The sequence below is a fragment of the Gasterosteus aculeatus genome, chromosome 1 (assembly GCF_964276395.1).
Source record: "Gasterosteus aculeatus chromosome 1, fGasAcu3.hap1.1, whole genome shotgun sequence".
Classification (NCBI taxonomy): Eukaryota; Metazoa; Chordata; class Actinopteri; order Perciformes; family Gasterosteidae; genus Gasterosteus; species Gasterosteus aculeatus.
This window is the reverse complement of record NC_135688.1, coordinates 25,937,930-25,962,498: the sequence shown is the minus strand read 5'-3', so window position 1 is coordinate 25,962,498 and position 24,569 is coordinate 25,937,930. Positions and strand designations below refer to the sequence as shown.

General features: G+C 48.3%; 3 protein-coding genes across 4 annotated transcripts; 2 read left to right on the top strand and 1 right to left on the bottom strand.

Moving 5' to 3' along the window:
* Positions 1-569: 569 nt before the first annotated feature.
* Positions 570-5,536, top strand: enpp4 (ectonucleotide pyrophosphatase/phosphodiesterase 4). 2 transcript variants are annotated; one of them, XM_040177712.2, is made up of 7 exons: positions 570-749; positions 1,842-2,141; positions 2,224-2,625; positions 2,962-3,160; positions 3,263-3,436; positions 3,512-3,781; positions 4,233-5,536. In XM_040177712.2, exons 2-7 carry the CDS (start codon positions 1,875-1,877, stop codon positions 4,331-4,333), a joined length of 1,413 nt encoding a protein of 470 aa, XP_040033646.2. In that variant the 5' UTR covers positions 570-749; positions 1,842-1,874; the 3' UTR covers positions 4,334-5,536. The 2 variants fall into 2 exon arrangements, with proteins under 2 accessions (XP_040033646.2, XP_040033656.2); XM_040177722.2 differs by having other exon boundaries at positions 601-749; positions 1,904-2,141.
* Positions 5,537-9,292: 3,756 nt separating this feature from the next.
* LOC120820198 (XK-related protein 6) lies at positions 9,293-17,366 on the bottom strand. Its single transcript, XM_040177702.2, has 4 exons — positions 16,235-17,366; positions 13,181-13,377; positions 12,077-12,494; positions 9,293-11,938 (listed from the first exon to the last, which is right to left on the bottom strand). The coding sequence occupies exons 1-4, from the start codon at positions 16,825-16,827 to the stop codon at positions 11,434-11,436; spliced, it is 1,713 nt and encodes a 570-aa protein (XP_040033636.2). The 5' UTR covers positions 16,828-17,366; the 3' UTR covers positions 9,293-11,433.
* On the top strand, positions 16,704-24,521 carry gckr (glucokinase (hexokinase 4) regulator). The gene is made up of 18 exons (XM_078099418.1): positions 16,704-19,486; positions 19,887-20,036; positions 20,120-20,188; positions 20,272-20,340; positions 20,499-20,572; positions 20,795-20,861; positions 20,970-21,023; positions 21,108-21,202; positions 21,286-21,391; positions 21,485-21,603; positions 21,874-21,972; positions 22,326-22,423; positions 22,554-22,621; positions 23,083-23,289; positions 23,371-23,448; positions 23,715-23,858; positions 23,934-24,068; positions 24,145-24,521. Exons 1-18 carry the CDS (start codon positions 19,454-19,456, stop codon positions 24,256-24,258), a joined length of 1,779 nt encoding a protein of 592 aa, XP_077955544.1. The 5' UTR covers positions 16,704-19,453; the 3' UTR covers positions 24,259-24,521.
* Positions 24,522-24,569: the final 48 nt, after the last annotated feature.

Below are 24,569 nucleotides of genomic sequence, written 5' to 3'. Positions count from 1 at the left end.
GTGCCAAGGGAGGACAGCGGGGATGATCCTTAAAGGAGAATAATATATGGGACACTATTGTCGCTCATAGCCCTGCAGCTTCAAGAAGTTGATAATGTAATGGCTGTGAGCACGCGCTGGGATATTCTCAACCAAGATTTTACAATAACTTTTGCCCTCCTGGTTGCCTGCCTGGCAAATTGCAATGCTTCAGTGTGTCATTGTGTGCACTAATTTTCCACAATACCCCATCTCAGCCCTTTAAGCGTTTTTTATTAATTGGATGGAAACAACACTCACAAACTTCTACCACCCACAACGCCCAAATCCAAACGCTGATTCGCTGACTGAGCTGCCAAATTTGTAAAGCGTCCCATCAAATGTTACGTACCTGTTATAAGAGAGTATGTGGTTGTTACGTCAAAACAAAAGCCTTGTGTTGTTAAAATAAATACTATAAATGCATTTTGTGACACTTATTATAGTATAATATACGCTCAGTAGCTAATAATATGAAAAACAAAACCGTAGAGGACAAGAAATATATAATTATTTTGGGACGGAGTCTACGGATTTTTTATTGGTACCAGATTTATTTTGAAATGCGTTACCGGAAGTAACAGGAGCGTTCGCTCGAAAACGTCTCAGCGTTGTTTATTTTGAGGAAGTCAAGTGACGATGTCGCTGGGAAAGTAACCGTTTAGACTAAATAAAACAAGCTCTTCATCGACACTGACTGGAGGACAACTGCCGGTCAGCTTCCCTTACAGGTAGCGTCGTAAATTCAACTGCTTTCACGTTACGTGAACGCTGAGACACCAGCAAGCTAACATATGCTAACCGGGCTTGTGTACAAAGAGTGGAAATAAAGTACACCTGTTCTTCAGAATTGTGTTCCTTTCGACTTCCGCATTATCTTCAGTATTAATTCACTTCGTTTTCGGAGACGTTAATGCAGCATTCTCCGGCACGAATGGGGACTTTCTGGTCGTAGTCGAACTCCCTTTCATTTTAAATAGCCCTTAATAATAAAAAGAGAGCATTCGCGCCTCTCCGTCCATCGCCTGCGCCCGAGGTGCGCTCCCTTTCGATCTAGTTTCTTTACGTTGACTCCAATATCACAGCTTGAGATACGTTTTCTTTAAATTATCGAACTCACTCCCGCAGTTCTTGAAATACTTGAATAACAAAATACGATATTTATAGGAGAGTGGAAAATGAGTGTGCTCGGGCGATTCAAATATTGTTTAGAAATAGCTATTTGCAGTCATGTCCCTGTCATTTAAATTTTAACTGGCGTCCTTGGGTAACTTTATTTTATTTGGGTTTGGCCTCTGAGAGCGCCTATACATCCAACGTTTCTGTTCAGGCTGTTAATCTGATGCAGATGAAACCGGATGTCGGGTGAGACGAGATGCAGAGGAGGTTTGCACTCCTCTCTTAAAGTAGAAAAACTCGCCAAACTGGATCCACACTGTTGGGATGTCAATTTAGAAACCTTTGACACACACCCGCTGGAGATTGTGATGAAAATAAACCCAGTGAGCATCCGTTAGAAGCAGTTCCTTTCTTTACACAAACAAATAGAATACCCTCCCCAACCGTTTCTGGACATTCCTCTTTTTGCTGTTATTTGTTTTACAAAATCAAAGAGTGATCCCAGTCACTCCCACCCAGTGAGGCATACGTCTCATTAATAACACACCATCAGGTCGATATCCGCTGATACCCGAAGCCCAGGTGCCTCCATCGGTTGTAGGACTATAAGAGCTGGATCATCGCATTCCTATTACAAAGTGAAAAGTGATAAACCAAAAATGTGTGGCTTCACTTTCTCTCTCTTTCTCTCTGTGCTTCTGCAGGTCAGAATATACCCGCTGAACTGTCGATTCCTGATGTTTATGACACTCCCACTGAATCTCAGGATGTTGCTGCAAATGCTCGTGGGCCTCCTGTGTGCCGTCGGGGCCTCGGGCACTGACAACGGCACGGCACAACCGGGCCCCCCGCCCCTGCTGCTGGTGTCGTTTGACGGCTTCCGCGCGGACTACCTGAAGCGGTTCCCGATGCCCAACCTGGAACGCCTTTACAGCCAGGGGGTCCTGGTGGAGCAGCTCACCAACGTCTTCATCACTAAGACGTTTCCCAACCACTACAGCCTGGTAACTCCCGCGCCACCTGTTTAGATTGTGAGCAGATTGAGCCTCACGGGACAAAAATGAACCCCATGTTGTCCTCCCCCAGGTGACGGGGCTGTACGCGGAGTCCCACGGCATCCTGGCCAGCAACATGTACGACCCGGTCACCCACAAGAGCTTCCACGTGGGCGGCAACGTGTCCGACCCGGTGTGGTGGAGCGAGGCGCGGCCGCTCTGGCTCACGGCGCAGGACTCCGGCTACAAGACGGCGACCGCCATGTGGCCCGGCTCCGACGTGGCCATTGGCAACCGCACTGCGTCGCACTTCCTGCCCTACAACTCCCACGTGACCTTCCAACAGCGGCTGAAGAACGTGACCAAGTGGATGCTGGGAGATGAAAAGGAGCCAGCGGCGATGTTCGCAGCGCTCTACTGGGAGGAACCGGACCGGTCGGGTCACATATTCGGCCCGGACAACGACACTGCCATGAGCCAAGTGCTGAAGGAGGTACTGTCATTTTTTCATTGATCCTGATACAAAAGGCTCCTGAATGTTTGAAGGATAAAAACTTGCTTAAGTGGTTTAAAGGGGGGCCACAAATGCGTTGGAGAAGTCATGTTGTGCGATTTTAAGCAGCTGTCAATTAGCCTTATTAATTGTGGCCACGTACCATTTTGGTGCGATATTAATCCGATATATATCACATGTGTACGCTCTATGTGCTCTGGCTCGGCGGATGTGTATTTTTACAAAGATTGGATAGATAGATAGAGCCCTGCTTCACATTAGCTCCGAATGGAAGTTCAGGGGACTGACGTCTGTGTCCGTTGGTGTGCGAACCAGGTGGACGCCAACGTGGGCCTGCTGGTGGAGGAGCTGACCAGCACCGGCCTCTGGGGCCGCGTCAACGTGCTGGTGACCAGTGACCACGGCATGGCCCAGTGCTCAGCCGAGCGCCTTATACGGCTGGACGACTGCCTCCACCCCGACAACTACACGCTGGTGGATCTCTCCCCCGTCACGGCCCTCATCCCACGCCAAGGTGACCGGGAGTGGAAGACCTGAGTCGGAAACGGGTGTTTTTTTTCTTTAGTTAAGTGGGACCTCCGCTCACACAAATACCTTTTTTCCTGTGCGCGTGCAGACCCGGAAGGTGTCTTCGACTTGCTGAATAAGTGCCACCCCCACATGACGGTGTATTTGAAGTCGGCCATCCCCGACAGGCTCCACTACCGGAACAATGGCCGCACTCAGCCCATCATTCTGATCGCCGCCGAGGGCTGGACCATTGTGCGGAATGGGAACCAGCTGCCTCGCCGTACGTCTCCTGATTGCTTTCTTTGTGGCGACATTTGATCGCATCCGCCCACCGCTCTCCTTCCTCTCCTTTCAGTGGGCGACCACGGCTACGACAACTCCCTGCCCAGCATGCACCCCTTCATGGCGGCGGCGGGGCCCAGCTTCCGCCAGGGCTATCGGGTGGGCAGCCTGCAGAGCGTGGACATCTACCCGCTGATGTGCCGCCTGCTGTCAGTGCCGGCGCAGCCCAACAACGGCACCCTGAACCGGGCGCGGTGCCTGCTAGTCGCCGAGACCTGCTGGGAGGTCCCCGTGATGGTCGCCTTGGTGGTGGGCGTCCTGCTGGTGCTCACCGTGATCACCGGTGAGTCCGGGTTGACCTCAGATACACGGCCGCTTCTGTACTGTTGGGGATTCTGCCCCTGCAGCCACATCGGGTTAACACGTAGTAGTGTTTTTCTTATCATATATTTTTAATCATTAACTTGTCTGCCGTCTTTACATACATGGATACTAATCTTTAGACACGCACACACACATTCTCTCTCAAACACATCGACACAATTCCCTTTTCTTTCTCGTATTTTGTGAAACATCTTGTCAATATTATTTTAGGCAGTCATATCTTACGCATATTTGTTTTACATTCTATTGTGTAATTTTAACTTTGTGGAGGCTTCAAAAAGGTCTTCCTCTTTCTCTTACTGGGATGTATACATATACATATAGATAGCTATTAACAAAAAGATACAAATATGTCTGATACATTAACATTCAAAAGGACACTTTCTCACGCCGGACTCGTTGCTCTTCAGTTCTGTTCAAGTTTCTGAGGTACCGCCGCCCATCAAGCTCGCGGCCCTTCCAGAGGCTGCAGGTCGACGACGACGATGATGACGAGCCCCTGCTGGAGTAAACCGAGCCGGGTTAACTCCAGCGTAACCCTTGTCGGCGGCTCCTGCTCTCCAGAGGTACTCCACATGACGTACTTTACTGACAGTAAAGAGTCCCATGCTGCTTTTTTCTTTTCTTTTTTTTCTTTTGGGTGGTGGTGGTGGTACTGCTGAGATGATCATTGAGAAAAAGAGAACTTTTAAAAAGTTTTGTGAGATTCTTTATTTCCCTGAGGGAATTATTCAGAGAAAAACCTTATTTTTTTTATCTGCAGAACTGACCTTTTTTTGTTGTAGTGTTGCTTGTTGTCAGCAGAGGGAGCCAGTAGCTAAATTAAGATGTATTTTGTGTCTCACTGAAGAAGAAAGCCTGAAAGATCATCTGCTGAAATCCTTTGATTGTGATCCGTGTATGCTGTTAACTGTTTTGGATTATTTGTTATACTATTTGAGACTCAAGTCCTAAAAAAACTCATGTATTCCCCTTTTATCCTTTCTTAAGAACTGAAAATTCACATTTCACTTGATACATTTTTACTTTTGAAAGGGGGGGAAACGTGAAGTGGAATGATCTTTTCTATGCAAATATTTAAGTTACAATGGACTACAAGTAATGGAAAATATTTAGGAGCACATCCCACTTCTGAGTCTTTCTTATGCTTAATAATGCCTCTTTTTTCCACATTTGTTTTTGCCTCGACTCACAAACTGTCCCGCTGCTCCAAAATACTCACTAGAGCACGAGATGTGTATACATCCACGGCTGAAAGTAGACCCTAACAACACATGCACTATTTATTATTTTTTATTTAGCTTATTCAGGAGATAGTGAGTTTATTATTTGGAGTGCCCTCCAAAAGAACAGTGGTGGTCTTTTCGTGAGGTTTATATGAAAATAATTTTTAAATATCTTCAGCCTGATCTTCTGATGCAGTGCTGCTGGCATGCGTCCAGCCACATCGTTATATTTATACGGCATCCATGCATCTGTTCATGTGTGTAAGTATGTCTTTTTTTGATGATGTGAAGAGGAACCACTCCGGGGTCAATAGTTTTTCATATTTATAGGTGTCTGTTGTCTTTTATTGCTCCATGTTGTCTGCATCTATGCTGTGTTTTATCCATAAAGATCTAGATCTCTAGTTCTCAGTACTGGTAAACCATTGGCATGTTCCCTGGCCAGCAGAGATTGCTGAAAATGAATAAAGTTTGTTGAAGACCGTGAACTTTTTATTTTTTGCGTTGTGATAAAGAAATCTCATCACGTGTCTGTCAATGGAAAGTAAAGGCGACACACATTTGGAAAAATTAATTTATATTCCTTTATGTTTTTTTTCCTCCATCGCAGTTACAACATTACAATGTAATAAAATGATAAATATATAAAATCAACCTCAATACTGATGCGTGATACATTTCTGTATCGTGTTCAAAACCAAATGAACTGTACATGTTTTGATTAATAGAACTTTTTCACATTTAAAATCAGTTGTAATTTTCTATGTACTCATCTGTATAATTGTAAATCTTTGTCTCTTCACAGATAAATAGACTTTATTTTCAGGAGGTATTGTAACAAAAATAACACATTTCCTAGTGCTGGCCACATGGAGCCATTGAAAATATCATTCAACTCTTCCCCAGAATGCGTTAACGGTTATCGTAGACACAGAATATACGGATACTGTGGTTTCGGGAGCCCCACCGCGCCCTGCCCCCCCACAAAATGACAAGAAGATTCCTGAATGTTTTTTTTTTTTTCTTGAGCTGACGCAGGAGCGGCTTTGAACGCGATCGATGACAGCAGCCATCATTTCTACAGTGAAGGCAGGAGATGTGATACCGGCAGACTTTCATCAGAGTAAAAACTGTGTGAGTTTTGTTCCTCTTTGAGCATTTCCTTCCTCAAGTTTGAAGAATGTGCTTATGTATTGAACGGTTTGGCATGTAGCTGCACGCTGCGAATTGGACCATTCCATCAAGCTATTTAGTCACGCCCCTAAGTCAAAAATGTCCATCCTAACAAATATGACTCTCAAATTGCTCTTTTTCCTCAAGGGTTGGTTCCAAAAAAAAAAAAAAAAAAAAGTAGATACATTTGGGTGTATTAGTACACTATAGTTGACGTAATACAGTGTATTCCATTCCATCTTTGTTTCTTGGGGTATAGCGTTGGACAAATAGATAGATATTACACTCACCGTCATACAGTGAATATGAAGCAGTAGACCGTTGACCTAGCTTAGCATAATCACCAGCTAAAAGGTCAGAAAGAGCTAGCTTTGCTCGTTCCAAACACACAAGGTCCTTTCCACATTTCTAAACTTTCAAACAAAGGTAGCTAGCCTTTTCTTTGTGCTTAGCTAAGAGGCTGTTCGTTTGAGCACTGATACGTTATCATTTTTAGCATTAGCATCAACACGGAGTAGTCAAAACGGACATTTTTGCACTGCTAATACATTACTTGACTTCTCTAATCCTGTGACAAGGGTCTTTCTTTGCAGAACAATTACAAAGACAGTTTTAATGTTAATCGGGAATGTGAGAGACAAGTATTACATCCGTTCATCTTAATCGGCTCTTTTCCAGAGAAACTGAACCGAAGCTTGGTTGCGGCTGTCTGGTCAATCCCGTCCAGACGCGTCCCCCTCCCCACAGATCTAATATCAGTGCGCTTATACTCAAGACAACACGATGGCACAGACTCCTACGAAAAAACACAGTTTCCAGTCTTTTCTCTTCTTACATTCTGGATATTTCTAAGGAACATTTACTATCATTACATTTGATAGAGCCTAACCAACTCATGGAACATAGATCCAACTGAGGAGGATTACCAGAAAAGGTATTTACAATCAAAATGCCAACCACAAGGAAACAACAAACAAAAGGTACTTTTGCACATCGAAAATCTCTAGAGCTACTTTTTTTTTTCCAAGCCGAAGAACACGGTAGAAAAGCATGATCCTAACAAAATAAAAGCCCATGGTACATCTTATAGATGTAGATAGATAGATACATCCACGTTAAGGTTTAATTTGACCCTGCCCTGCGCTTATAGTATCCACACCTGAGTCAAACCGCTGAAATCACTCCGACGCGTTCCTAAAAAGCATTTCAGCCGCCGTCGGACTCAGACCTGGTCCAAACTGGTCCCAGATGAGAAACCGCTTGGCGGCTGATCAAGAAACATCACGAGTGATGATGATTTCACAGCATTACTGCCACACGCAAGCATACACGCACGCACAGCCCAACCACAGGCCTCATAGGCTTTGCCGACCCTGATCCTGGGTTGTACAATTTATCCAAAGAACAACCAAAAAATGACTTACGTTTTTTTAAAAACGTTTTCACAATATAATGTAGATACCTGCATCCATCCTGGTTATTCGCTAAAGGTACATTACGTGCCCCCCCCCCACCAACTGAACCCAACAACTAGCAAACCTGAAGGACAAAAGCGTCCATTAACTTGAAATGCGTGATAACAAAATGTCAAAAGTCAACTTGTGGTGTATCACTCGATGCAGATTGTTTCTTCTTGCAAACAAATACGAAAGGCGACAACATCTACAACAGTGATATGTCCTCTTTTTTTTTTTTTTTTGCGAAGTTCATTCAACCCCAGAACCTTTCTGTCTGTAACCTTGCATGGCTGTGGATGTGAGGCCATACACACACTCGGATGTTTCCTACATAGTGGGTCCGGCTAAGGCTCAGAGTTTTGGGCTGAAGTTTTACTTCTTGCAGACTCAACTGTAAAAAGTATGTATCATTGATTTTTTTTTGACCAAATATGGCTAGTGGCAAAACAAAATGGAGACGGTAAGAAGGTATGACACCTGCAATTTTGATTAGGAGGCTACTGCCGAGTCTCAATGCCACATGGGAAAATTTGTGCGTAAAGAAGCGAAGCAACGCCGTTTGTTTGTTGTTTTTTGGTTCTGTCGGACCTGATTTGGGTTGAACATGATCCCCGATTGGCTGGAGCTCTGGAAAACCCATGGTTTTGGGTCAGAGGTCAGTGTGCGGGAAGGGGGTAGCTAGCGAGACAAGGTCAACGTAAATCTCCCTTTTAACAACACAGAAGTAGATACGAGCCCGTGACCATTCATTTGCGCGAACCCCAAGACATTCATGCAAGAACATCATGATCTGAAACCAAAATGTCGCATTTTGTTTTTTTCCCCTGCTTTTGACTTCTGTGCTCAGGCACATCTAAACCCATGCTTAACGTTCAATTCATGTCCACGTCAGAGTGTACCGAATAATAAGCACCACCCTCCCACAGCTGATCTTTAACCACGCTGTTTCTTTCCCCACACACTCGCAACGCGAGACGGCGCGGATCGACCGAATGACTCCGTTTGAGCGTGGAACACATCTGGCTAAATCCTTCATCGCACTGACCATGGCGATAGAAAAACTTCCGTCTTTACTGGATAGCACCATGTGAATATTGTTCCCAAATTATAAAGGGGTATGGGATTATCGGACATTGTGTGTGTGTGTGTGTGTGAGTGTGTGTGTGTGTTCAAGCGGTGAGGTAGGGACATATCCCATTTTGCTGCACTATTTCTCACGGTGTACTCAGCATATCTCCCTGCTGTGGGGGAAACCCTGTGTGTGTTGGTTTTGTTTGTGTGTGTGTGTGTGTGTGTTGAGCGTGCATACTAAGCACATCTCCTTGCGTGGTAGACTTGCATAGCTTCTGCAGGACGGAGCCGTTGGCACAGCCTTGGCCGATGACTGAAGGTAGTACTCAAGTTGCACCGTGGAGTTCAAAGAGACAATCGGCCCTTCTTGCACCATAAGTGCGTACGTGTGTGTGTGTGTGCGTGTGCGTGTGATACTTGCACCATAGGAAGTGGAATTAGCAGCCAATTGACTCCGTAGCTTGTTGCACCATATGAACCGATGCTGCTGCGTGTTTGCACCTAATGAATCTAGCTGGCAGCAAGCTGACCGATTGGCTGTTCTTTTCTTTTTCGAACCGCTATAGCACCACGGAAAGTTACTGTAAGCTCTCTGTCCGTTTACGTTGGTATAACTCAAAGGGGTACGTCAACATTTTTGCGGGTCAGTCTCCTGTTTCAAACGCAATGATGCTGCCAAGATGAATCTTATGGGCGCAAGATGATGATTTGAAGCAAAATAAGGTTTTCTGTTCTCCAGAGCTGAGGGGTTTGAAGGTAGACTTTGTTTTCTTCTAAAGAGGAACTCTAACAATCAACGGTCTTGGAAATCAAGTGATGTCACTCGAGTCAGAGTTTCTGTGGATTGAGGCTGACTATAGGATTGAAAATTGCTAGGATCCCTCTAGCATCTTCTTTAAAGTTTCTAACCCCTGGGCCTGGCGGCGCTCAGACACCTTTCTGTCAATCAACTAAAGTTTTTGTTTCAGCACAAAAATTCATTTTACTAATAGCTGTTTTTTTTTTTTTTACACGCCTCGACAAAAGAAAAATGTGGACGTACCTGCTCTCAAATGCATCATCTTTCTCCTCCACATGCCCGACCCTCTTGGACAGCGGCGATAGCGAGAAGCACGCGTGGATTATTTATTTGTAAAATAAACCCTTCCCCCCCTAGAATTCCCCCCTCCACGTAGTGTCGGTACCAACGTCCCCCGATGTCTCGTGCTTCGCCGCCTGCCGATGTAACAGCTTGGATCACAGGGATGAACAAACCAAAGACATAGACGATGAGCTGTACATCACAGCTCAGGCGGGGGCGGCCTGGGGCGTTAGGTGACGAGTCGCTGCGGGGGTCCGGACCGTCGGAGACAAACTGTTGTGTGTCAGATTCGGTTGGCGTGAGGCCCACACAGACTTCATTCGTATACATATATGTGGTAAACATGGATACAAATGATTGAGAGCCAGTGACTAACATTAAAGCCCCGAGCATAACGGGAATTGATGGAGATGAACTTTCACATCACCAGACGGCGTAATTGTTTGCAAACCGTGAAACCGTGAAGTATGTGCTGCCTTCTGTTCCCTCTTGCATTTGGTAATATTTATGATGTAACCACACATTAGTAAGCCAGTCACACTTACTCCACCAACATCGGACTTCATTTGTACGATGATGGTGCCACTCTGATTTTTTTTTTTCAATCTGTTTCAGTTTAAAACCGGGCACTTTCAGTTTAAAACCGAGCGCAGTGGCATTACTATCATAGCTCCAGCTGTCTTGGCAATTGAAACATGATCTCTTCAGCTTGTCCTGTAGATTGGTAATCCAGATAATATCTCAACTATCTTATCCAACATAGCAAGAATCCCCCAGCTTTCAGTTTCAATGCTAAGCTAAGCTAATGGACTACTATTTATGGAAAGATAATTAACAAGAAATGTGTCTATTTCTTGTTAATATGTGTATTTCCAAATATTCCTGTAGCTCAAATGTAAAGTGAAATTTGGAATTTGTGTGTGTGTGTGTGTCTCTCTCTCCATCTTTCCCATCATGCTCTGCTACCCTCCCTCCCTCTTCAACATACCCCCCCAAAACAGCTCTGCTCCCAGTCGATAACGTCACGGTAAAAAACAACATCCCCTCCGTAGATAGAAAATATATACACTACCTTTTGACTAGACTAACGACGACACGTTCACAAATTCCTTAGTGACGTTCTTACTTTGTGTCACAACTTTTTTTTCTTTCTACAGACACCCGTGAAAGCGCGAGCGGCACAACGCAAACGGCACGCGGTGGTCAAAGACTCCGACGTGACGCCGCGCTCGCCTCTCCTACTTTAATTATTTTTAAATATATCTCACAGTGGAGCACGAACCCGCGGTGACGACTCGCAGAGACCAGATGAAGAGTGGTCAGGGGAGCTGGAAATGGAGCGTCAGGAGGATGAGCCGGGGAGGAGATGGACTCGCGCCGTCACGGCCGTGGCCCGCGAGGAATGTGTGTGTGTGTGTGTGTGTGTGTGTGTGTCAAAGTGTGATTGATTGCTTTTGTGTCTATGTGCTTACATCAAGTGCGACGTTGTGCATCCAAACCGCCCTCTAAATCTCAACATCCATGTGTACATCCGTGTTTCTCTTTCGGGGCGTGCGTGTGCTGATGTTTGTGCGACGACGTTGTGCGTGCATGTGCGCGTGTGTCAAAATGAGGACTCGTACTGCAACAGTTCGTACAGCAGGGGTCCGTCCCGGTAGCGAATGCCCACCGCGGCCGGCGTTATGTACTGCAGGATATTTATAGTCCTCCGCAGCCGCCTGTCCACGTAGTGGGCGTCCCACGCCGGGTAGCGCTTCCTGGGCATGTCGATTTTTATGAGCGGGCCCTCTGGCTTGGAGGTGATGGGCGCCGACCTCACCTGGAAGACGGGAAGACACGTCTCGGCCACGTCCTCGTCTGTCTGCGACTTGGACATGTGGGCCGGGGTGGGCGGGGCCGTGGGCGGGGCCGACGGGGGCAGGGGGAGACCCCAGAGCAGCTGGGCGCAACAGGAAGAGGCGGGGCTCGGCTGGAGGTGGGCGCTGGCGGGGTGCAGGAAGCCGTAGTACAGCAGCATGACCAGGACGCCGCCGGCGAACGTCAGGTAGACGCCGCAGAGCGCCGGGACGGCGTACGAGTCGGTCAACGCCGGGTCCCTGTAGGTGTACCTTTAGGACGGCAGCCACACACATGGATTCAGTTCAGCTTGTACTCATCCTGTAACCTCTTTTCCCCCAAAATTTTCATTAAAAGGGGATATTTCTTCAGTTGTATCCGGGGTCAAGACTCAAGGAAATGCAACTTACCACAGGCCGGTCAGGATGGTGTTCTCGGCCAGCACCACGATGTAGTACACCACCATTCTGTGCCGCGTCCGGCCCTCCTTCACGTTAAACCAGCAGAAGATGTAGACGATGCCGACCACCATGTTGAAGAGCACCTCCTCCCACTTGGACATGCAGAAGTCGGTGCCTCCGTGCACCACCCAGAAGGCCATGGCGCACCAGTGCACCACCACGAAGATGCCAAAGTAGATGTGGAAGAGTGAGGCGAAGAGGGCGAGCGAGAGGACGCGGGACGAGATGGTGAAGAGGCGCCAGAAGAGGTGCAGCAGCGCCCCGCGGTAGCTCATGCTGCGCTGGTCGTCGCGGGAGTCCCGCAGCAGCTTGTGGTAGGAGGCCAGGACCCAGGCGAGAGACAGGAGGGAGCCCAGGGAGGAGATGCCTACAGAGGGAGAGCAGAGGTGGCTGATGACGCGGTTGCCTCTAAGCACCTTTTTGTGTGTGTGTGGGTGTGCGTGTGTGTGACTCAATCAGAACAAAGTAGAAGGAGGGTTTTATGGTGCGTGAAACAAAAAAGCACACAAATTGATTATGAGTCAGCCGGGGGGGGAGGTTTGTGAGACAATTTAAGCACACTCTTAAATAAGAAGCGGTGTGTTACGCTACAGAAACATTTGGTAATGACGCCTAATTGTGTGAGCCTGAAACATGTCGTTGTTTTTAATGTCCCAGCTGCTGTGTGCATCCGCCCCCTATACTAATACACATATTCGCATAACAGTCATAAGTGTCCTTAAACTCCAGAGGGATGGGGATAAATAAAACCAGCCGGTTTGCCGCCTTGACGATACATTTTCTGAATGATTAAGGAAGAGGAGGCCGATTGACTTTGTCCTCCTTCACACATAAGATTGCGCTTGCTTTGTATGACTACCTGAACCCAGAAGCACTGAGGCCGTCCAGCACCACATGCAGCCGCAAATGACTTCTAAGTAATGTGTACAAACTGCCAACTACTGTTTGTGCAGCTGTGGATTTTTATGCGCTGTGCGGTCTACACGGAAACCGTCCGTAGTGGAGGGAGGGAGGGAGGGGGGGGATTTTGTGTAAATGTGTGCGTCCACCCACACTGCAGCGTCTCGGCCCGGTTCTCCTGAATCATGATGCAGAGCTGCAGGACCAGTTGAGGCGCGGACTCCAGGAACGTCTCCAGCAGCCGCAGCATGTTGACGTCCGCGTACTCGAACATCATGGCCCAGTACCAGCGCCGCTGGTGCTCCTTCTGCCGACGCGACATGATGCCCAGGTACAGAGTCCTGATGTACCTGCGGGGGATCAGAGGCCAGAGCGCTAATTACCAGCACAGGTTTTTCACCCACCTTGTTTTGATCCTCAAATCATTTTCTCTTTATGGTTTTGTTTTTCTTGTTTGCAACTTTAGCTTTAGGAGGCTCTGTTCCACTTCTGCTATCATTAATCCTCAATGAAAATCTGGTCATCTGACTCAATTAATTGATCGGCTACCATCAGCTCCATGTATTTGATAATCAGTAGTTTCCAATATGTGCTTCTCTTTATCATGAATGACGGTACCCTGAGTATATTCTGGTCTTGGATGTTGCTACAAAAGTTGTACTCTTTAATCTTTCCCGGTTTCATTACGTTCAGCATCTTTATCAACAAACCTCTTTGACAAAACTCTGATCAATACAAACCGAGTGGATTTTCTAAACGTGGAAAACTATAGCACACGTGGGTGGGATGTAGGCAGCGGTGTCCATTAAATCGCCAAGGGCACTCACACACTGTGTGTGTGTGTGTGTGTGTGTGTGGATGGATGTGGATGCATGTACTTATGTATCTATATGTATGTGCGCATGACTAATAAAGTGTGAGCGGGTGTCCTCCTACATTAGGCAGGACTGTGTGTGTGTGTGTGTGTGTGTGTGTGTGTGTGTGTGTGTGTATGTGTGCGTGTGCGTGCACGCGGCTACATGTTTGAAACATAAAGGCTTTATTCATAGAACATAAATAATGCGGCGTCCTCGGTAAAAAAGGGGCCACATGTCACGCACGCCAGCCGTTATCAGTTTGGCTTATAGATGCTTGTGGGCGATCGGTGACGGGGGGGCTTCTGGTCGTGTGGCACGTGGAGGAGGGTGTGTCCACCACCTGAGAACTCCAATGCAATGGCAGCACAGAGGGATCTCTTGGCAGAGGGTAATACAACTAGGTTAAAGGGAGAAGTGGGTCAAGGGCAAAGCCCAATGCCGCCCCTAATGGCCTTGATTTGAGATCTTCACAGCGGTTACTGACCTACACTTACTCCGCTAATGTTTACGGTCTTTGTCTGGACCCATTTTGCTGAGATCCAGGAGCTTCGATGATCTCAGATGTTCATGTGGGAACTGTAGGAGTCAATATTAAAGCCTCAACACGACCAGTTGGCGAGTGGGTTGTTGAGCATATTTGCAGATGTGGGTGTGGTTCACGTCAGCTCTTCTTCTTTCTCAAAGCCCTTTTGAGTTGGGTTTGATTTTAAATATGTGCAGCAGAAGTAAACATGAAGGTATTCACTCTGACTTCCTGCATCTTGATCCTGGCTGAGTGGCCATCGCTTGTATTCCAACCCATTCCTCATTATCCCATTCTTCAGATATGTTAATGCTTCTAACCAAACCATTTAGAGACAATTGAATGGATAATGTACACCGAGATTCTGTTTGTCCTTGACTCAAGAACAAAGAAGGACAAATAGCAGGAAGTCCTGGTTTCCACGTCCAGGCTTTAATGTTCGGACGCTTAATGCCTAACACAAAGTGAAGTGGTTTTAAACCTATCAAATACAGTAGACCCACTCTCACTCCTCTTTTTCTCTTTTCTACTCCCCTCCCCCAGTTCACTCGTGGTGTATGTGCAACCTTTTCTCCCCCCTCCCTCCCCCCAAAGCTTCTCCACCTCTAAGCGATCCGTCTCAATCAGGCCGTACCATTTCCTCAGCCACAAACGTCCCCACTCCCTCCTCCTCCTTCCTTCTTCTCCTTTTCCAGGGGAGAGTCCATTCCGCTGGTTAAAGGGGGGGCGACTACTGGGCGAGGTGCACGGAGGTAGAGGAGAATTGGGTGTGTCTGTGCGTGCGAGTATGCAAGGGACAATATTAACCCTACGACCAGAGAGGCAGAGGAACCGAGTAGCACAGTAGGATGTCAAGACACGCACACACACACACACACACATCACTCTCCCTGCTGTCTGCCCAGAGGCAAGCGGACAACATTAAGGAGTCTTTGGAGAGAGGGGAGGGGAAGGGAAGGAGAGTGAACGCTGTCCTAAGCTAGGAAGGAGACAAACTAGTTCACTGCTGCAGCTTCTGTCGAAACCACACAAACAAGAATGATAAGTAAGAAGTGTGTATATGCGTATAACAATGAGTACATGTGTGTTTCTGGGTTTTCCTGCCAGTGCTTTTAGCACCACATTAGCACCTACCCCTGTCCAACTGTGCGTGTGTTTGCGAGAGAGGGAGATGTGCTGCCAGAAGGGCAGATGCTCTCCCTCTTTGTACTCTCCATGCACGCTGACACTCAATGGATGACACCGTTTTCCACTCGTCTCACACACACACACACACACACACACACACACACACACACACACACACACACACACACACACACACACACACACACACAGCCCAAAGTTCTCTGTTCTTCAAATAAAGCAAAGGACCCCCATCCCCTTCTAACTGGGGTGCTGTCCATGGTGCTGAACATGACACTGCTGATTGAGGGCACAGTGTGTCACTGACGCACATTCATGGTCCCCAACTACAGATAGTACAGCATGAGTTGCAGAATTCACTTTTCATACGCTGACCCAAAAAAGAACATAAAGTCCCACGCTTGACTCTGGGATCAGAGTGTCTCTGAATTCCTTTTCACTGCCTCTTTAACTGTCTCCCTTCATCAGCTAACTGTCCATCATTCCCACATCGAAAGGGAAGCACTGGAAGAGGGGGTCTTAGAGAGGGTCCCTGTCAGTGTGAAGCAAGCTTTGTCCTCTTCAAGACGTTGTGTGTGTGTGTGTGTGTGTGTGTTTGTCTGCTTGGGAGAGAGAGGGGAAAAGGGGGAGCGTGTGTGTTGAGATCAGGTGGGTGTCGTTGTGCCCCTGACACCCTCTTACCTCCACACTTGTCCCAGCTGGAGGATGTGTATGGTCGCCTGCCACAGCCAGATGGTGGCCAGCTGCAGGCGGTCCCTCCCGGGATACAAGCACCCCAGGGCCACCGCGCCCCGCTTGGTCAGTCCCTCCACCTCCCCGAGCCCCCCGCCGGTATAGTCCTGCACGAACCAGCGGAAGCTCAGAATCTGCACCAGCACGGAGGGCACCAGCACGAAGAAGAGCGTGAGGCCGAACCAGAGGTAGTCCTGCCTCCGGTAGTACTCGTTCGCCAGGCACAGGTCCGTGCCGACGTCCCAGAAGAAGACGATGAGGGCGAGGATGATCCAGAGGCAGTCCAGCCACAGCTGCTCCCGGGGCGGGCAGTGGGTCTCCCGGATGCCAACCCCTCCGAGGGGCTGGCCCCCGCCGAGCAGGGAGCCGAGGCAGGCTGAGCGGCAGCCCCAGTAGCAGGCAGAGGTGCGGCAGCACTGACAGATGTGGATCGCGGCGGAGTCCAGCGGCTCCTCGCCGTCCACGTCGTACAGCTGTGCGAACCCGCCGCCGCCGTACCCGACCCCCCCGGGCGCCTTGCCGCCGTCCGACTGCGCGGCCATGTTCCCCTTACCGCTCCTGCCCTCCTGCGAAACGCACGACAACCGCACCGTGGTGCTTTCTCGCGGCGGGGCGCGGACACCACGTCACTTCCCAGATACCCGCTGTCCCCTTCGCTCCCGCGCAGCGGCGACTGCTGTGGCTCTTTCCCGCCCCGGGCGCACGGAGCCATCAGGGCCGGCGGCCGCGGTACGGCGTCTCCCCTGGTCTCCCGTCCGGTTGGGACACGGCCACCACCGGGCGCTCGCCCGCAGCACAGGAATCCGCACCCGTTCTAGTCCTGCAGCCCTGCATCGTCCCGTCCCGCGCGCTCGGTCATCTATGGCGATGGGGGGCTATGACGTAATGCATCTCTTGGGAACCCGTGGAGTGGACTGCGTGGATGTGCGCGCGTGTGTCACCGGCCACGGGTCCGTGCTGATCTAGAACACAATGTGGTTGTCTCAACCGCAGGACTCCCGGCTCCCGCCTCTCCTCCCGCCCGCACTCCTGCTGCAGGTAGCCGGCCTCCGCTCCTTTCCGCAGCTCCCAGCCCTCTGCAGCTCCGGCTTCCCCACTCCTCACTCCGCCCCCTGCCGGACGCGTCACCTCAACCCCCCAATTCACATCTGGACGCGGGCGCGCGCACGCGCTTCAGCACATAATGGTTGGATTTGGAACAATGTGGGTTGCTGATCTAATTTAATGGAATCCACTAGTTTCCACTATAGAAGGAGGGAAAATGTGATTCCCAGCGTCTGACATTCACCTCGTCATCAAACATCATCCTTTCTACTCTCCCTGCCCTTCCTACCTCTCCCTTGCACTGTCCCTCCCTTCAGTGGCTGACAATCAAGCATAACGTCTGTGTGTGTGTGTGTGTGTGTGTGTGTGTGTGTGTGTGTGTGTGTGTGTGTGAGAGAGAGAGAGAGAGAGAGAGAGATCCCTGCAGGGACATAGAGAGGACTTAAAGAGAATAAGAAGTGAGGGAGTTAGAAAGCCTCGGGGCAGCGGGTATAAGAAGAGGGATGGATTTAGGTGTTAGAGGAGGGATGAAAGGAGTATGAGAGAGAGAGTAAAAGAGAAAAGACGATTCACGCAGCAGCTACTCCAAAGGGATGAAAAGATTGACAGGAAGAATGCACAACAAAGAGAGAGAAAGCTGGAAGATTTGGGAGGGTGTGTGTGGGGGGGGGGGGGCAGAAGAGAGGGTAAAAGGGGGATTAAGTAAAAAAAAGGACATGTCGAATAAAAGAATGGATGATTTAGGGAAGGAAATGAGAATGAGACAGGAATTGAGAGAAATTGAAATCACACTCTCTCTCTGTCCGCTGGAGATGTACCTCTGGTTGGCATGACGACCACGGATGTGCGGCTGGAGGGAGTCGATATGGTTGCGTATGCGTGTTTGCTGACACTTTAAGGATGCAGCTGCGTTTTTTTTAAACAGTAGTGGAGATAAAACATGTGAAATTACACACATAGCGTACAATTGCAACCAGACAAGAAAAGAACCCACCTCCCATGAAGGTGGCAATTACTACATTAATCGGCTGAAGCGCCTTGAAATCAAACGCGTCCTGGCGACTTGGTTTCAATTGTGCCCAACACAAATGATCAGGCAGCAGCTCCAAGCAATCGTCTCGCTCGATGAGTGGAATCTGGAACGGCACATTAGGAGCGTCACGTGACAAAGCAAGACGTAAGAAAATAATCTGCTTTCATGCTAAATAGTTTATTTGAATTGTTACCAGGGATGTTTGGAGTTCATTTCCATGCACACATATGCAGACAGCGTTAAGCCATCAGCAGAAGGTGACCCCCCCTCACCCAAACCAAAGGCCCCTTTTGCGGTTTCGGCCCCACGGTCAAAGTCCACTTTTGGCGGGACGAGAGGATCGCAGGAACCGGTCCACTTGTTTATGAAGCGCTCTGATGAACACAGCTTGAAAACATGTTGTTGTCCAAAGCCTTGGAGGTGGTTGCTGTGAAGCACACGAAGAAAAAAAACAGAAACAGAGGGCTCTGACTAAGTCATCACACCCCGGTGTCGGTCTGACTCAGAGAGGTTAGCGCCAAGCTGTCCGACATCGTCAATAAGCCAGAAAACGATGGATGAATCTCGGGCTTTTGCTGCACTGTACTGTGTGTAAAATTCACTTTGTGTGGAAAAACGAAAATAAAAAGCAAAAGATGCATTTGTGTATAAGTGGGAGGAGGAATAACGTTGGTTGTTTCTTCGCCTTCGGGGGGGGGGGCGAGGCGCGCCGGAGCAAACAGTCTGCCTCTGAAAGCCATGGAAACGTATTACACTCCACAGCCTGCTGCGGCGTGAATGTTTACGGTTGTTTTGTGCAGTTCGGCTGGAAAGCATGTTTGCTGCCCGGCCCGTCTGTTCCTCGCTGTTGGAGTTTAAACTGCATTTTATAACTTTTTTTTGTTGCTCTGTTTCATTTTGAATGATTTCGTGTCTCTCGTTCGCCTTTTGTGTTTACACGGAGAGAGCCGTGCTTCCTTTTCCCCTCCTCAGTCTCAAAGGTCCTTAAGTGAACTTTGTCACCGTTCCTGTCAAATCCCCACGACGGACCAAACGAGGCCACGCTACACAGGAGCATTTCTTGTGATTACCTCCTTTAAAACGCGCTCACCATGGAGCAACCGGCGAGGATGCATGAGTGGGAGGTAATATTTCAGGGTGGTGCATCACTAATATTTTACCCCCTTTTCCGCTGTGTCAGTGTCCTTGATTGTGGAACTTGTTAGCTTTAGCTTAGCATAATACAGGAGCTACTTGTGTCATTGGTTTGCAGTCTTTATGCTGCAAGCTAAACAGATTGTTGGTACTATAAATGTAAAATAATTGTATATCAAGCTTTTATTTTTGTAAAGCTATATTATCAGTATCTCATGCGTCTGTCACAAACCACAAGCCTTATCCGTATCCTTCAAATCAACTACTAACAAATATTCTTGTTGTTAAAACACGTTTATCCATTCCTTTGACTGGCTGGTATGAAAAGTGCTTGAATGCAGCAAATGCGTTGAATTATTCAAGAGAAATTGATTATTTGGGATTTCTCAGTCCCCAGATTACGAGCCGTCACTTCCCGTTTCAGAGAAGTCCAACCCCCTGACACGGGACATGGACCGGGCTTCGGCCAAGTGCATTGTGAGGATGCTGCAGGCCTGCGACGCCCAGATGTTTCAGGACGGGACGGGAACCACCTACCAGGTACAGATGTTCTAGCGACCAAGCTTTTTTTAATTCTGAATATGTTCTTTTCACAAAGTGACTATTTGAACGTCATTCTTTAGAGGCTTTTGAGTGAACCCGTGCTGGAAACATTGACGGAGGCTGCTAAGAAAGTGGAGCACATCCTCAAGGTATCTTCTCCTGCCTGTCTTAGATTCTGTTGCTCGGTCAGGTGTGTTCTTAAAGCTGGGCTTCCTTTAACAGCATCTCACAGTCAGTCACAGACAGTCTCATTGTGCTGAGTGGTTGTGGGACGTCTGGTCGACTGGCGTTCCTCATGGCGGTGAGAGCCGTCCTGACGTGTGATTCAAGCCCAATGCAAACATTTTGTTCAAGAACTGAAACTGATGTCATACAGTAATGTACGGTTAACTACCTCACTTGTTTTATTTAAGAAGGAACATCTTGTGTTGCTTTTTCTGTGTGTGTGTGTGTGGTTAGTCCGCTTTTAACAGAGCGCTGAGGGAGCTCGACCACGGTTTGGTTTATTCCTACATTATTGCAGGAGGAGACAGGTATGTTGGGGTTTTGTTACAGGACGCACTAGTGGAAAGCTATTTAGCCTGCTGTGGCAATTGTTAATGTATGAAATTCAGCCCTGGATTGAAATTGCAGGGTAATTGACATTATTCAGTTGTCTGTGAGAGGGAGAAAGTGTTATTTCTTCTTTTAAAAGTTATAGTATTACTATAGAGTATATAGTATTGTCGTAACCTTCTTTCCCTTGTTTTCCTCAGAGCGCTGCTATCCTCCCAAGAGGCTCCTGAAGATGACGCTGAACTGGGCGTGCTCAGTTTGCAGAGGGTCAGCGACACAATTGAGAGGGAGAGAGTGTGTGTGTATGCGTGAAGACAGGATTGAAAATATGGGGCCTTTTTCACACGTCTTTCACACATCTGTGTTTTTTTCCAGGCATGTGAGGGACAGAAGAGTGTCTTGTTCATCGGTATTTCCTGCGGGTTATCTGTGAGTCACTCCAATCAATCGCAATCTGGGCATTGGAGTCTATTTATGAGCCGGGACCAGATAGATTGCGCTGGTGGCCTTTAGGCCCCATTTGTTGCAGGTCAGCTGGACTTCTGCCTGCAGCACCCTGAAGTCTACACCCCTGTACTGGTTGGCTTCAATCCTACACATCAGGCCAGGTGTGTGCATTAATATTACATAATGAAGTATCCATTTTGTATTCAAATGTAGTTTATTTTTGATGAAATGAAACACGCTTCAGGGACGAGCGCATTCCAGGCTGCTCGTTCACCTTTCGCAGCGTGGTCCAAAGGATGCAGGAGCTCGCCAAGCGGGGGGGGGCCTTCGTCGTCAACCCAGCGGTCGGGGTGAGAGCCTCCGCCCGCACTCGCGTGTGTCCCCGGAGAGAGCTGCGTGTGCGTTCGCGATCTGACTGCGTGTGTGTGTGTGTGTGTGCTCAGCCAGAAGCCATCAGCGGCTCGTCCAGGATGAAGGGGGGCAGCGCCACTAAGATTCTCCTGGAGGCCGTGCTGTCTGCTGCCCACGCCGCCGCCTTCGCGGACACACCCATCACTCCCATGTGAGCACCGGGGGAAATTCAAGTCTTCAAGGATACAGACATTCATGAGCAATAATGTTTATACAGGAGAAGGCTTGCATGGCCCCGTGTGCATTGCTTCATTAGACAACAGCCTAAAAGAGTGTTTTCTTCATTAAAATTCATGCTGAACCAAAACTAATGGGTTTCACATTCATATATAATACAACAGCCTTTTCTTCGTTTCTTTAAATGGATTTTACCCAAGAATGTAGCAGAAGGATCTGAAGTGAGCCCTTTGTGTTCCAACAGGGGCATCCGAGAGGACATGAGTGTACACGAGAAAACTCTGGAGATCACTTATGCTCAAGCAGAGGGGATCGGCGCTCTGCTGGAGGCAGCCGGTCAAAGGTCGGAACATCCTGTTCTTTTTTTTCAGCTGTCACTGTAACCTTGGTTCTTCTATTCAACTCGTGCTCACTGCGTCACCCTGGTTCTTTGGCTGCTAGTTTCCAAGCGTCATTCTACACCGTAAAGAAAAAGCATTTCAAACAATTTCACAAATGCATGGTGGGAAATTAGTCTCTCGAAACGACCACGCCATGTTGCGCGGCGGTTTTTCAGGAGATAACTCGTGCGCGCCCACACAGATGCAACACGCGCCTTTCCTCATCAGACGTACGAGGCGATAAAACCCGTCTAACTCTTTGTCAAAAGACCTGACCGGTCTGGAACCTAACCGCTGGCCGCTCGGCGTGTTTCAGCTTGCGGCGGGGCGGGCGTCTGTGTTACCTGGGCTGGGGGTCCTTGGGGACGCTGGGCCTGGTGGATGCCAGCGAGTGTGTGCCCACGTTCGGAGCAGGTGAGGGGAGGTGGGACGTTTTCTGGGTGAACATCTGTGATGTGTTTTACCAGGTTTACTTTTACATCTGCATAATATGTATCCTGTGTGTGTGTGTGTGTGTGTGTGTGTGTGTGTGTGTGTGTGAGAGGCTGCGAAGATGTTCGGGGCTTCATCAGTGGAGGATACAGAGCGCTGAACAACAATGAAGGTCCACTGGTACGTGAAGAGAAACAACGGGATAACTTGTGTTCAAGCAGATAAGGGAAAGAGTTTATGGACATGCAGGGACAATAGAACGACACCGATGGACCTGGGCGGTCTTTGTACCGGCGATTTAACATTTCTCTCACCTCCAAACACGGAGCTCTCTGTTTCCGCTTGCCTGTGGGTGTTAAGAAAATCCTTACATGGCCTTACAAAGTATTAATATGACTAGAATCCAGAATAATCCATTTAAGAGGAAATCCAGCTCTCATGTTGCAGCGTGGGATGACACATCTGTCTACCTTCGCTGGATCGGACTTTTTAGATTAACCCGGAGCAGGATTAGCATTTACCTGCTTTATGAAACCCAGGAGGACTTTCAGTGAATCTGATCCAGTCTTTATTACACTGCTGCATGGTCTTCATACTTTAAGGAGCCTTGAGAACATATCGTTGGTTTTTCTATCCTCCAGGGTCCCGACTTCAGTATAGCCCACCAGGATTTCTTGCATCAGGTCCTGCCCTCTCTCACTGACCGAGACGTAGTCCTGCTTCTCTACACACACGCAGACCGTGTCGGGGAAGTGGCCGAGCTGGCACGCGCGGCGAGGGAAAAGACGTCCAACGTCCACGCCGTTTACCACCGGGTCGACGGAGACACGGCAGCCGCTGTCCAACAAGTAACCGTCTGTCCGTCCGTTTTTCCGTCCGTCCATCCATCCATCTAATGTCTGCTTTTTCTCTTTTTACTTTCTTCGCAGGATGAAATCAACAGGCTGTGTTTATCTTCACTGAAATTCACTTGGCCGTCGCCTGCTTCAGGCATCTCACCACACAGGGTGCGGTGGCAAAGACACACTCTTACACACACAAACACATCGACAAGCACAATAAATAACAGTTCTTTAGTCTGTTTTTTTGTCTCCCACTCTCCTTTAGCACAGCTGTAAAACTAAACTAGTGTATATCAATTTTCAGATTTTCTTATTTCTCGTATTCTATAAAAAAAAATTCATACGATTTTATTTTAGATGGCAGTTGTGTATTTTATCCATGTTGCATTGTTTCTTTTGAGCCTTTGTGAAATCCGTCCCGCCATTCTCAGCAGTGGGAGCTGTCCACGAAGCTGGTGCTGAACGCAGTGAGCACCGGCGCTCACGTCTTGAAGGGGAAGATCTACCAGAACTACATGGTGGACGTGCAGGTCACCAACAGCAAACTCTACCGCAGAGCCACGCGTTTACTCCAGGTAAGTAAGAAATGCACCTTTGTGATGTGAAATAAACTGGAAAAAACACAGACACACGTCTCCTTCTGCTTCCAGAAGCTCTCCGGTTGTCCGGAGTCCCGGTGTGAGGAGGCCCTCCTAAAGGCCGTCTACCGGGTGGATGAGCTGACGGCGGACATCACGTCCTCCGACATCATCGAGCACGCCCAAGCCGCCAGGAGCGCCACCAAGGTGAGGAGGCAGCGCGGCGCCTAAAGAGGAACGCATTGGTCGAGGCTCGTCTCTGTTTCATCTTCTCCTCATTTAGGCGGTCCCTCTGGCTTTGGTCTGTTTGCTGAGCGATTGCTCTCTCCTGGAGGCGGGGACTCGTCTGGAGCGAGAGCCAATCGTGAGGGAGGCGTTGGAGGCGTGCCTGTCATAATGGACATGGCCTAATGGCATCAGTACAAATGTCCATGTAATCAACCTTCCTCTACAGTGAGGTCATACGTCAGCAGATGAAGCTGTTGGCACACGTAGAGGCCTTAAATGCAACACCATGATGTAACACTAGAGGGCACACTTGACAACTCAACTCAAGTGACCATTATGTAGGTATGCAATGTTAGTTTAGAGTGTGCAGTACATGAAATGTGTATGGATTAATTTGATGCACTTTTTAAATGATAATATGTAATTGGAACTCTATTTAAATGTCTATTGCTGATATGCAGAACACAGCACACAGGGAGA